Genomic DNA, 13,413 nt, shown 5'->3' with positions numbered 1-13,413 from the left:
GATCACCAATTTTCTGTTATGAAGCTGTAGATTAAGTCACTTTTCTTTGCAGTTCACCTGTGTCTATGCAAACCCCCCCCCTTTTTTTTTTAAAAAAACTCAGCATTTTGCCTGAGAGACTGAATTCAAAAAAGTCAAAGAGTTATTTAGAGGAGTTAGGTTATAACATTGGTTGGAGCCATTGGCCTGAAACAGTCTGAAATTGTTTTGAATGCTCCTACTGAGAAGCTTAAGCTATGAATAAACATTTTTACAAATATCACTAGCTTTCCAGTAAAATATTACATCTGTTTTTAGCCCCAGAGGTTACTGGGCTTTAAATCTATTACTGCTTCCTCCTTCTATAAGTGTTTGGTGGGGAGAGGGGGAAGGGAGAAGAGGTTGTCCATATCTTCCATGCCAGCCTCATTAAATGAAACATAATTCTTAATTACATACATCATTATCGGAAGATGTGTGCCATGGTATCAAATATCCACAAGTAGTATTTTAACTTCATTACATTAAATTCTCGATAACTTACCACAGAATGGTGTTATTGTATATTAAAGTACAGTCAACAGGGAATGGATTAATCCGCAGAATTTCTGTACTATACACCACAATGATCAGACAAGCAACAAAGAAACTGATTATATTTTCCGTATTTTATTTTCCTTTTTCCCCTTCATTTACTGTAGCGCAATAAGTTAAATAAAAATATCAATCCAAATTCTGTACTGCCACATGGGCCACTGCAAATTGGGAGTAACTCCAATGAAGTAAAAGGAATTATTCCAGATTTACATCACTGAGACTAACAGCAGGACTTGGGTCAAAGAGAATACCACTAAAAGTTTGATATTTTAAGTTACTCAAACAATAAGGAGCAAGATGTTCCATAATTCTGAGATTTTGCAGCTCTAAGAATGTTAGTTTTTGTTTGCACCACATTGCAGCCAAAAGGGGACTTGAGGCAGGGAATTAGGGGGTGAAGGTGTGGTTTTACTCCAATTTACAAGTTGTCTTTTATGAAAGACATTATAGGAATGTTAGCTTGAAACATGCAAATAGTTCCAAAGTAATACAGCAAATGAGGGAGGTGTTGAGAAAAATGAGGCTAATGAAAAGACAAAGAACATGTTTATCTTTTATTGAGATGGCAGGGGGTGAAAAAGTGCCGTGTTTTGTTTTTAAGACAGGAAGGAAAAATGGATTCAATAACTGAATGGTAAGTGTGCTTATCCCGTATAATTAACAAAACAGTATTGCTTAAATTTGAGTTCTGAATTCATGTTTTAGCTTTCAAAATTTCCATTGATTTTAAAAATTCCCATTTTCTGCCCTCTCTTTCTCAGCAGTAGTCCACTGCACTTTTTTCAAATATTGAAAATGATTTTTTTGCCAAAGATTAAGGCCATGATTGTGGAAAAACCAGATATAAATCTTTCATATTTGGGAAACTACTATTAGTCAGTCAATCCACACTAAAAATCCTTGGGGAAAACTTTCTACATGCAAAGTCATTAATTTTCCCAAATGAATTAACTCATTTTTAGATTTGGTTATCAAAATAAATTTTCAGTGCATAATATATTGGCAAAAAAGATACAACAAATATCCATGTTCTTTTGAATTATACAAGCAGCAATGACATTTTAAGATGCAATCTTAATAGGTTTCACTTTTATTACATTAACTGAAAGCCTTTGCCTATTATAGCAGAACTGTGATGACTGCTCATAAACACCACAAAGATTGCACTGTTTTTTCCCCAGATTAAAGAACTACTAAGGAGCAGCAGTTATATCTAACCTGCCCTGCCCAGCTCTGCTCACAGGGAAACACTTCTATGCTACACACACTCCTGAAAGTTTACTAAATGTAAAATAAATGTTTAGAGCAGGTGAGGACTAATTCCTCACTTGATAAGAGGCTGATCCTGCACCCATTGAATTCAGTGAGAGTTTTGCCATTGGATTAAATGGTATCAGGATCTGGCCAGAAGCAGTATTTGCTGCCCTGAACCGGGGCATCACTGGAATGGATATAAGTCTGCTCCTCTCAATAGTACTGCAGTCCCAGGCAAACATAGCATGACCATAGTGCTAGCACTGGAAGCTGGTATCACATTCCTAATCACGAATATAATTACTTCCTATCTTAAAAACAGCTCTTCCTAAAAATTTGTAATGAGAAACAAAATACATTCATTTTAAGCCAAGAACTTGTTTGTCAAGTTTCAGCCTACTGCAGACTTTTATAGAGCATGACCATTGGGTGTAATATTGAAAACTATTACAACTTTAAAGGAATACTGCAATTTAACAGAAAAGTGCAATTTAACTGAAAATATGGTCACCTCATCTAGTTATATTTGGTATAATATAACATCTAATTTTTTAAAACTTTCTTTACAACAAAAACTACTAATTTTTAAAAAGCAACAGAGCTACCATATTGCCCATCTAATACCAGATTGTGACACTCTGGAAGTTCTCTGATTATGACTGCAGGAGAAATGTTGGAGGACTGCCACTATTTTGAGGTCCGTTATTTTATTAGGAATTATTTAACTGTATTGAAATATGATCAACACTTACATTTTCAATTTTTTTTTCTGGTAAAGGGAACTTACCTTAAAACAACTATAAAAACACAGAGATTCTCATGCACTTATCTGGCAAGCGATCCAGAACACCCCTAACTTCCACAAAGTCTAATGTAAGTTGAGGGTCCTTGGCTTGCCACCAGATCAAGTGCTTATTGATGAATGCTTTCCTAGTAAAAGTAGTAGTGAAATGACAGCTCTCATTATGGAGATGCTAACAATGGCAGGACATTTTTAAACCTCTGTTTTGAAATTTCACTTTGTAATACACATTATAGATTAATAAATATTCATCCACTAATTCTCAAGGTAATAGACATTATCAATTGCAATTTTCTGTAAAATACAGCAACTCAGTGAAACACATAGTCAAAAAATACTATGATAAAATATCTCCATTCTCAGAGCTTGATTGGACTGACCACTTCCTGTCTAAGCAGTATGAATTATCCAGTTCCATTTCACACCATTACTCAAAAGGAGAGTATACCACAGAAAACATATACATGCTTTATACACAGTATATCAGAAATATGTATAACGAAAAAAGTGCCAAGGTGTTCACTGAAATTTAAACACTAGTTAAATTAAGTACCATACATTTTACAGTACGTTCCATTTATTCAGACAGTTTAAGGCTAAAATAGTTACAACCTCCACTGTAGTCAAGTTTTCCTATATTTATGAACACATACAAGTGTTAAATAGGTATAGATGTGTGATACTATTTATTGCTCTAAATGTTCTACTAGAATGCTAGATGTCCCAACTATTGTATCAACCTGCCTTTTTCAGTCAAATTAAAGTCCTACAGATGCAACCTATGTCACTTGTATGGTTTTCCAAACTTGTCTTTTGAGCTGTAAATAATTTTGATGACATAATGTGAGAAAATGTGAGAGTAGAGAAAAACGAACAATTTAACAATAGTGTCCTTGTAAAAAGAAAACAGTGGTCCAAAGTTGCCCACCTCTTGGAATTGTATAATGTACTATAGTATTTAGTTAACTAAAACATGCATAACCATCCACCACAAAGACATTTCTGTATTTCTTCAGGAAGGATTGTTTTCTTTTGAAAAGAACAACTTTGAGTGAGTGGTAAATGTGACAACCAGCAAGTAATGATTGACTAGTACCAGTCTAAACAGACTGGGCTTTAAAGAAAAAAAGAAGCTGAATATGTGCTCCAAAACAAAGAGCAAACTTTTCTTCTTGCTCACAGAGCAATTATTTCTCCTATTTATTGAGAGATGCCTCATTCTGCCAGTGCCAAGTTCTTTGATTGTAGCTTATCCATTTCTTGACCAATACTTCCTTCAACTGTGTCACACTGGGCAAGAAAACCCTGAAAATAAAAAACACAAACAAAAGTTAAATATGAGAATTACTGTGGCGTGATAAACTATTTCCCCAAGAATAAGAATTTTTTTTTAAAATGACAATGCTCCCACCATGAAGTTGGAGGTAAAAGACAACTCCACAGTTTCTTCTCGGTTCAAAAATGGCCACCACTTTTGCTAGAGCTTATTAAGTAAGTGAACAGAAAATTCACTTCATCCATTACCCAGTAGAAATCTAATATATCAGCTCAATGAGGACAGCAAAGTGCCACCAGGCCAATAATATTTAGCATCACCAATCAGCAATGGCGGGGGAGGGAGGGGGGATATGGCCTATTAACTGTAAATCCCCTTTCCTGTTTTCTCATGTACAGCTCAACATGTCTCTGTACTTGCACCAATACTGCAAAGAATTCCTGTCCACTGAAAGCTGTATCAAACCAAACTAAGCAACCTTCATTAAACCTACAAATCTTACATCTCCCAAATGCTCTAGGGCACTGGTTTTCAAACTGGTGGGTGGGGGATGGGACTTTGGCCACTTAGCTGTCTGGGCCAGGGCAGGGCAGCAATGGGAACAGCATGCAGGGAGTCTCCAACAGTGGTGGTAGGGAGTAAAGGCATGCCCTGACAGCAATCTGCTGATTTCCCCTCTGCTGCCTTACCCTACCTCAGACAGCCTGTGGCAGTGAGATGCTCTGGGCAAGGGGGTGGAAGACAAGCATTGGTCTGCTTCGTGCTGCCTTGGGCTCCTCTGGGGATGGACGCAGCCAGATCCAACTGCTACCCTAGGCATGAGCCCACCCATTCCTCTCATTGACTCATTTTCTGTCCCTGATGGGCAGGAGTTTGCAGGGGCAGGGGAAGGAGGCCATGTTGATGTGACTTCTTTGGAGAACGGGGGGCACAGCAATAAAACGAAAAAAGCACTTCGCAAACCTGTGCTCTGGGGAAAACTGAACCCCATGTCTCACGCTGGGCAGCCATGTGCAGAAAGGGGATGATGGGATTCCCTTCCCAACTCAAAGTGGTAGTTCGTTATCACCCTAAAATATTCAGTAAGGGATACCCCAACCAGTGTATGGTTCTCACCCACGACTGTGAGCTCTCACATCTCATCAAATACCAACTGAATAGGGTGTCTACTTATTGCCCATCAGAGAGCAGGTAAGAGCTGATGGTCCCTGTCACAGTTCACGACTAGAATCCCATGATTCTCTGTTCTTAGACTGGGTCTCTGGCTCCAGCCCCCTGTGTACCAACCATGACTGCTCAGCAGGCCCAGCTGGGCTTCACACCTGCAAGTCTTTCTTCAGAAGCTGTAACCAGCGGTTAATACAATGGAAAAGTACAAAGTATTGTTTAAGCTGAACAGCAGGGACACAGCAAAACAAGAGAGAAAAGACTGTAAAACAATCACTTCCTTTGTTTTCAGTGCTGGAGTAGCCTTCCTGGTCCCATGATATTAGAGAGACAAGGCTGAGTCCTGAAGAAGAGCTGTGTAGCTCGAAAGCTTGTCTCACCAACAGAAATTGGTCTGATAAAAGACATTACCTTGCCCACCTTGTCTCTGTAGAACAATGAAGCAGTCTATATGCAAGTCTATCTCTGGAAGGCCCAACTGCATCAGACTCCCTATGCAGGGCATGTCTATGGCCCAATCTACATCTAAAACTAGTAAAATGTCATGCACTGAGCAATGAAGTTAGGTTAACCTATCCCCTAGTGTAGATGTGGCTAGTGCAATGGAAGGATTCTTCCATCAACCTTGCTACTGCTTCTCAGGGAGATGGATTACTTGCATCGATGGGAAAACCCTTCCACGGATGTAAGCGGTTACAGTGGCACAGCTGCAGCGCTGTAGCTGTCCTGCTTTAGTGTAGATGTACCCCATGTCAGCCTGCTCCTAGCAAACAGTCCCTGTCAACAACTGCCTCCCAGCCACAAATGTCACTTTTATCCCCCCAGAAACCCTATGTCTTAGGTTCCCCTGGGTTTACAACTTGTGATTCCCCTTCACCCTTCTTGACAAACTGGTCCCTGGAGCTGCATGGGGCAGGGATGTCAGTCAGAGTGGGGCCGTCAAAGCAAATGGGTCTAGTATTGTGGTTCAAATGGATAAGTGGGTGGTTATTTGAAGCTATTGTTCTCTTCCTGCATACGTACAACCAACACCTGCTTCAATTAAGCCTTTGTAATCAAATAGCAAACCACATTACAGCAGCAAAACATGTAACATTCATGAATTACACAGCAGCTCCAAGTCCCTCACAGTCCCAAAAGCAGTCTTGTATCCCCCACAAGAGGTGAAGGGAATCAACAGGGAGACTAGCAGCCTTAAAACTCGCCTGTTCTAAAGAAACAGACTGATATTACACCACAGAGAACCACTGGCCTGGTGGAAGATATAATCCTCCTCCCAGGATCCTCTTTGAGGCAGAGTTTCATATTTACCATTATTGTAATACAGCTATTTAAATATTGTAATGTAGCTGAATGCACACAATAAAGCATGTAGCACAGCATGTTAATTTTATGTATTTAAAAATTTAATAGGGTCAATCAGCACTTGGGTGCCTCACATCAATAAAGCCAGTTACTAACAAATGCATTCTTCTATAAACTTTACAGAACTCCGTGTCATTAAATTAACGGACCACACAGGGTAGTAGGCCAAATCAAACAGCTGCTGTCCATTTTATACTGCAAACTGAAACTCTTACACCATTGGGAGGATCAGGTGCCAGAGAGGTTTGTGGGCACCACTGAGAACACTACTATTCTAGTGGATGTGGAACATGGAAACTTGTCTGCCTTGTAGATAAAATCAGTAGTTCACTTAGTTTCACTGTATTTGTATCAGGTTTAATTGACTAATGTTAGCAATTAAAGTGGACACTTACTTTTTAATGTTATATTATTTATATTACAGTAGCAATTAGAGACCCCAATAAAACTGGGAACCAGTTGTGTTAGGCCTATATAACACAAGGATAGTCCTGATCTCTGCTCAAGAGCTTACAACCTTAGGCCCTGATCCTGCAACTCGAAGCACATATGATATCCTGCACAAAGCCCCACTGACTTCAGTGGGGCTCTGCATCAGCAATGGGGTATGTCTGCATGGAACAGCTTCCAGGACTGAGGCCTAAGAAAGAGCTTCCTCTGTAAGATATAAAACTCTTTTCTTAATTTATGCACATTTTATGAAGAATCACCTGCCAGAAGTTTTTAATGCCATATACAGAACGCATGCTGATTCATTAACAGAAGCTTTTAGTAGTAGTCTACTTGGTGCATTGTAACTGCTCTAATTGCAGCATTACCAGAGAAGACAGGTTGCTGGCTCATATATGCCCCACAGAAGGCATGGTCTACTGCCCTCGCAGGTGGAGAACCTATATCAGCACTAGTAGGACTACAGAATATTTATTTGGCCAGAATTAACTTTCCCTATCTGTTTGTTTCATCCATCTGTTGTGCACTAAGTTTTTAAGTTCTTTAGGGCCAGGACTGTCTTTTTAGGTCATGTCTGTACAATACCTGCCAGGATGGGACTCCAATCTGCGACTGGTGCTATTGTAATACAATTTAAAACAGCAGCAGCAGCATCGCCTACCTACAGGTGCCATTCTCTTTTTTTCTGGAGGGGTTAAGATTCTAGTAAGAGAACTCCACTATGACTTCATATTGAAAGAAGCGTAATCTGGGGATAACTGTGTAAGCAACACACAATAGGAACAAAAAAGTATTTACCCAGCATATTTCTTCTCTAACACAGCTTTCATTCTTGAGGTACAGGAGCTCAGGTCATAGCAAAGTAAATATTATATAAAAGAAAAAAAACACAAATATCCTAACTCTGTTTCATACGAATTGATGGGGAACTCTGACTCCTACCCTTTTTCAACTGTCTACCAAGGTGCTATTTTTATGGCATACAAGTCTGTCTGCACTTGCATTACTGCACCCCATACAGATGCAGGAGAGCTAAAGTGAGAAGTGTTTTTTCTTGCTGGTAATCAAACAGATTTCACATCATCATACAGCCATGGGCACCAACCACTAGCATAATTTGTAAATATTTGACAACAACATAAACTCTAACTCCATCCCTTTTTGTATCAGTTTATAAAATGTTGGTGCGTTACTGCTCTTAGAGAGGCTTGATAACCCACCCCTACAAGAGATCAGCCAAAGCCTGGAAATCCAAGGGATCTCCTGGGCTCTAACCCTGGGACTTTTATTTTAGCACAGAGGTGGGCAAACTACGTCCCGCAGGCCACATATGGCCCACAGGACCCTCCTGTCCGGCCTCTGAGCTCCTGCCCAGGAGGCTAGTCCCTGGCCCCTCCTCAGCTCTTCCCCCTCCCCCACAGCCTCAGCGCGCCACACTGCTGGTGCAGTGCTCCAGGAGGCAGGGCTGCAGAGCCCGGTCTGACCCGGTGCTCTGGGCGGCACGGCTGTAGCGCCACCAGCTACCGGTGCTCCAGGCAGCGGGGAAAGGGGGTAGGTGGCAGGGGGAGTTGGATAGAGAGCAGGGGAGTTCGGGGGCTGTGGTCAGGGCTGTGGATAGGGGTCAGAGCGGTCAGAGGGAAGGGAACAGGGGGGTTGGATGGGGCAGGGGTCCGGGGGGGGCAGTCAGGAATAAGAGCGGGGGGCTGGATGGGGCAGCAGGGGACAGTCAGGGGTGGGGAGTCCGGGGGTGGTCGATGGGGCAGGAGTCCCGGGGGGCCATCAGGGGACAGGGGGGTTGGATGGGGCAGGAGTCCCAGGGAAGCGTCAGGGGGCAAGAAGCAGGGGGGTCAGATAGGAGGCGGTGGCCGGGCCTGGCTGTTTGGGGAGACACAGCCTCCCTTAACTGGCTCTCCATACAATTTTGGAAACCCGATGTGGCCCTCAGGCCAAAAAGTTTGCCCGCCCCTGTTTTAGCAGATCACACAAACTGCTGCTGTGCAAGTGCCCAAAATTTATTTAATGCAAGACTCACCTGAACTTTTTTCACCAACCCCTTCTTTTTCAGTTTGCAATCACTGAAATTCTCCGGCAGATTCTGCAGTAAATAAATGAACAATTTGATGGTTGGTTCATCTTGAAAACAATGTACAAAACGTAAGGAAAAATCTGATATATATATATATATATACACACACACACATATTCAATTACACAGTGGAACCCTTTGAACAAGCATCCTGATAATGGCATGTCTACTTAAACTGGGATTCAAAGGAATCCATTTCCAAAAGTCTAAATAACAAAGGTTCAGTAGCACAGCTAGTCCATTTAAAGCTACATGCCTGGTCTTCTCTGAAGCTTATTCACAGAAATGAACAAATGTGAATTGGTGTTTTCTGGCATAAGTTTTCTGTTGGGCATCCCTTTGTTCATTTATATTGCTTCAACTTCCCTGCTCGTGACATTTGTTACACTAGCTGAGTTTGTGTGTCTGTTTTAACAAGTTTTAAATGCTTTGTACTTTTGAGGGGGCCATTAAACAGGGCTTTTATTGACATTAATGTGGTACAGTTTTGGACAAAGTTAAGTAACAGGAAAAACTGGTACAGTTGTAGGTGAATAATGTGAAAGTAGAATGAATTATATTGAAATTATAATTCATTAAAGAAATGCTACTTGAAGGGTTTGTTGAAATATAGTTGTCAGGAAGAGAAACATTAAGGAGTGTGAGACAATGGGTCCTCAAACTAATTAACTTAGAGCTCCTACTGCGCTAGGAGATTGGTAAACGTTAGTATGCAAATAAGATATGTATGTATATTTGTCAGTTTCTGCTTCCTTTTGTCTCTTATGTTAAATTGGCTCTGGCTTAATTGTATAAATAAGTTAGCATGAGCCTCAGAGAGGGGCTCACATATATCTGGGTGCATTGGCAAAGCGCTTTGCTAATAAACAGAGTGGTCTGACAAATTATGTGAGTCCTGAATCAGACTTTGACAATTTGGAGGTTCCACCGAGATGGCAACCATCTTCACTGCGGCTGTGTGACTCCTGACTGTTCTGAGGATGGCCGTGGCAAGCCGGCACCTGGGCATTTGGCCCGAGCGGTCCTCTGCCAGAACGGAAGGGTGCATGACCACAGTGAAGTCTACGCCATCGAACCTGTTGGTTCCCACTCTGTTCTGGTTGGGATCCCGGGATCTGACATCAGGAATCTGGTCAGGTAATTATTTCTGTGTTTTGTCCGAACTGAGGACTGTCTTGTCTCTGTGTCTATCCGTCCTCCCTGTGGTGTGATTGAGTCTGGGCACCGTCTCCGTCCGGGGATCAGCTGACCAAAGGGTTCCTGTCCCCACGGTCTGAGTGAGTGAAATTGGCACAATCGCAGCCGCACCGCGCCTTGGGTAAAACCCTTGGTGTGAAAGCAAGGACGATTGAGGCAGTAGCTTATGGGCTCCTTTTGTGTGTTGCACCAGGCATCGCTCTAACGAACCTGACTTTCCTTCTTGTGTGATTGGTGTGTAAAGTCTTCCTGTATGGGTAACCAGACGTCTAAGTCGGGACAGTTCCCTAAAGGAACGCTGGCTCATTTTATGTATTTTAGGAAGAGTCTGGACTCCTGTAAATTTCTGGAAAAATGGTCTAGGCTAACTCAGGAGAATCCCAAAATTCAGTGGCCACTGTTAGGATCTTGGGACAAAGACCAAGTAGACGTCTTAAAAGACAAACTCGGCCAACCTAAAACTAAATTGGCAAAAGGAGAGGTTGATTGTTTCATGCAGTGGTGGGAAGAGGCAAATCATAGGTGGACAGAATCAAAACTTGCCCCCTCAAAGATTCTGGCTTCTATCCCACCAGATGCAACTCGTTTTACTGTTGTTGATTTGTGCTCTGCTTTCTTTTCTGTCCCGGTTCACCTTGACTCCCAGTTCCTGTTTGCCTTTTCTTACAAGGGGCAACAGTACACATGGACCACACTGCCCCAGGGGTATACTGAAAGCCCGTCATATTTTTCCCAAGCATTAGCCCGAGACCTTGCTGACCTTGTTTTCCCGTCCAGGTCCACACTAGTCCAATATATAGATGATCTACTACTCCTCTGTTCCCCTTCATTGTCTGCCTCTGAAACTGACTCTTTAGTGCTCCTTACTGCCCTAGCAAATAAGGGTCACAAAGCTTCTTGCTCTAAACTACAACTCTGTCAAGCTTCTGTCACATACCTTGGCTTTCTCCTCTCCCAGGGCTCCAGTGCACTTTCTCCCACCCGCGTCCAAGCTATCCTTAGCTTTCCCCGACCCCGCTCCCCACGCCAGGTTCAGAAGATTTTAGGCATGGCTGGATTTTGCAGACAATGGATTCCCCAATATGCCTCCCTTGCAAAACCTCTCCAGGAACTCTCGCGATTCTCTGTGACCCCATGCCGTGGCCCCCTGAGGCCAATTCTGCCTTTGTTTCCCTCAAACAGGGTTTGGCTTCTGCCCCTGCCTTAGGGCTGCCTGACTATTCTAAGCCTTTTACCCTTTTCTGCCATGAACAATCTGGGTGTGCACTTGGAGTTCTCACTCAGATGCACGGAGAAAAGAACCGCCCAGTGGCTTATTTCTCTGCCACTTTAGACCCTGTTGCCCAAGGCTTACCCCCCTGCCTGCGTGCTGTGGCTGCTGCAGCGCGCCTAGTCGAAATGTCTGATTCCCTTGTTCTCCGCTCGCCTCTTACCCTCCTGGTCCCTCACTGACCTCACCCTGCTCCAAGACTCTGCCCCAGAAACTGAGAAAGAATCCTGGGTTGCCCAGGGTTGCTCTCTACATCCCGATTCTTTTTGGTGCTCTCCTACTGGTGCCTTTGTAGCCCCCTTTTCACTCTACCAGTCTCTGGCTGCCCTGCTACACGGTGTTTCGCATGTCGGAAAGGAGGGGATGATCTCTGCTGTAACTAAGACAGGATGGTGGGCCCCCCCATTTTAGCTCTTTTGCAGCCTGCCACTGTGCAGCCTGTACCATTTGTCAAAGCCATAATATTGGTAAACCTGTAAAAGTGGCCCAGGGGTTCCGGGGCCTGCCTCAAGCACCGTTCTTGCATTGGCAACTTGATTTCGTATAAATGCCTAAGTGTCAACAATATGAATTTATTTTGTTATGGTATGTTTATTCTCTGGTTGGATTGAAGCCTTTCCTTGTCGCAAGGCTGACTCACTGTCTGTTGCCAAATGTTTGTTAAATCATATTATGCCTGCCAAGGGAATTCCTGCTACTCTGTCCAGTGATTGGTGTACACATTTTACTGGACAACTTGTTCAACACCTGGACCGTATACTGCATATCAAACATCTGTTGCACTGTCCCTACCACCCACAGAGTGCAGGTGCAGTTGAAAGACGAAATGGTGTACTTAAGAATAAGCTTGCTAAAATTTGTGACTCTACAGGATTAAGCTGGCCATTAGCCTTACCATTAGCCCTTATGGACATGAGATCCACTCAATCCCAAAGGCATAAATTAAGTCCCTTTGAAATTGTTATGGGACACCCTATGCGAGCTATGACTACCATTACTCCCGTTCCAGATTTGAACTTGACTCACAGTGCGCTCCTTCAGTATTGCAAGGGACTAATGCAAGCTGTAAGTCACTTCCATTCACAGGTTCGAGCCGCCTGGCCCACGGAACCCACCTCCGATGCTTGCCACAACCTTGAGCCCGGTGATTGGATCTATGTACGGCGCCATCATCAAAAGCATGCCTTGGAGCCCCGGTGGAAGGCTCGTCATCAGGTACTGCTTACTACACAGACGGCTGTTAAACTATCTGGCATCGCAGCGTGGATACATGCTTCACAGTGTAAGAAGGCACCATGCCCAGAGAAACAATCATCACCTCAGGACAACGCAGAATCAATTTTGACTCCAGAAGAAGATGTAGAGGAACAGTCTGCAATACCTTACAATCTATGCTCTCATAAGGGTTACCAGAAGAAGACGCTGTTCCTCGGCTGCTGGTATCTTACGGTCTGGGGAGACCACGATGACAATTCTTTTATCCAGCAGCAGGTGTGGATAGCTCAGACCCTTAATATTTCTAATTGCTGGGTCTGCAGCCACATCCCAGCCCACTCTCAAACTGGTGTTCCTGTCCTGGCTATCCCACTCAAGTCCCCAGACCTCACTGGAGGGCCTCATCCGTTTAACAAAATATGGAACAGCAATGACACTTGGGAAGCGGTGGGAATAAATGCATCTAAATGGATAAGTGTGGTGGAGGGAAAAGGTCATTGGTGTTGGGTGTGTAATGGGACAGGGCTGGATCTGGGGAAAAGCCGTTGCCTTCAGCATATTGTGGCCAATGGTTTATGGGATTATTCAAACAAAACTAAAAGTGGCGGGCCGGGTATGGAGATATGAATTCAAACAGAGAAATCAATCTCCTGTTCCCCCTACAGTCATGCAAATAACACCACTCCTCGTAAGGAGAATTACCCTGTACCCTTTAGGGGATACTACTCCTCCTTTGCGAACATCTATATGACAAA

General features: G+C 43.1%; 1 protein-coding gene across 3 annotated transcripts in view; it reads right to left on the bottom strand.

Moving 5' to 3' along the window:
• Window positions 1-628: 628 nt before the first annotated feature.
• BAG1 (BAG cochaperone 1) overlaps window positions 629-13,413 on the bottom strand; it is a 35,293-nt gene continuing 22,508 nt past the window's right edge. For all 3 annotated transcript variants that reach the window (XM_037889888.2, XM_037889887.2, XM_037889889.2), the window contains 2 exons: window positions 8,923-8,985; window positions 629-3,937 (listed from right to left, as the gene is read on the bottom strand). In XM_037889888.2, the coding sequence (XP_037745816.2) occupies window positions 3,848-3,937; window positions 8,923-8,985 (153 nt within the window). In that variant the 3' untranslated portion in view covers window positions 629-3,847. The remainder of the gene's footprint in view (window positions 3,938-8,922; window positions 8,986-13,413) is intronic.

This window comes from Chelonia mydas, chromosome 2, assembly GCF_015237465.2.
Source record: "Chelonia mydas isolate rCheMyd1 chromosome 2, rCheMyd1.pri.v2, whole genome shotgun sequence".
In the NCBI taxonomy this organism is placed as follows: domain Eukaryota; kingdom Metazoa; phylum Chordata; order Testudines; family Cheloniidae; genus Chelonia; species Chelonia mydas.
Note: the sequence above shows the minus strand (reverse complement) of the source record. Positions and strands in the feature narration are given on the sequence as shown.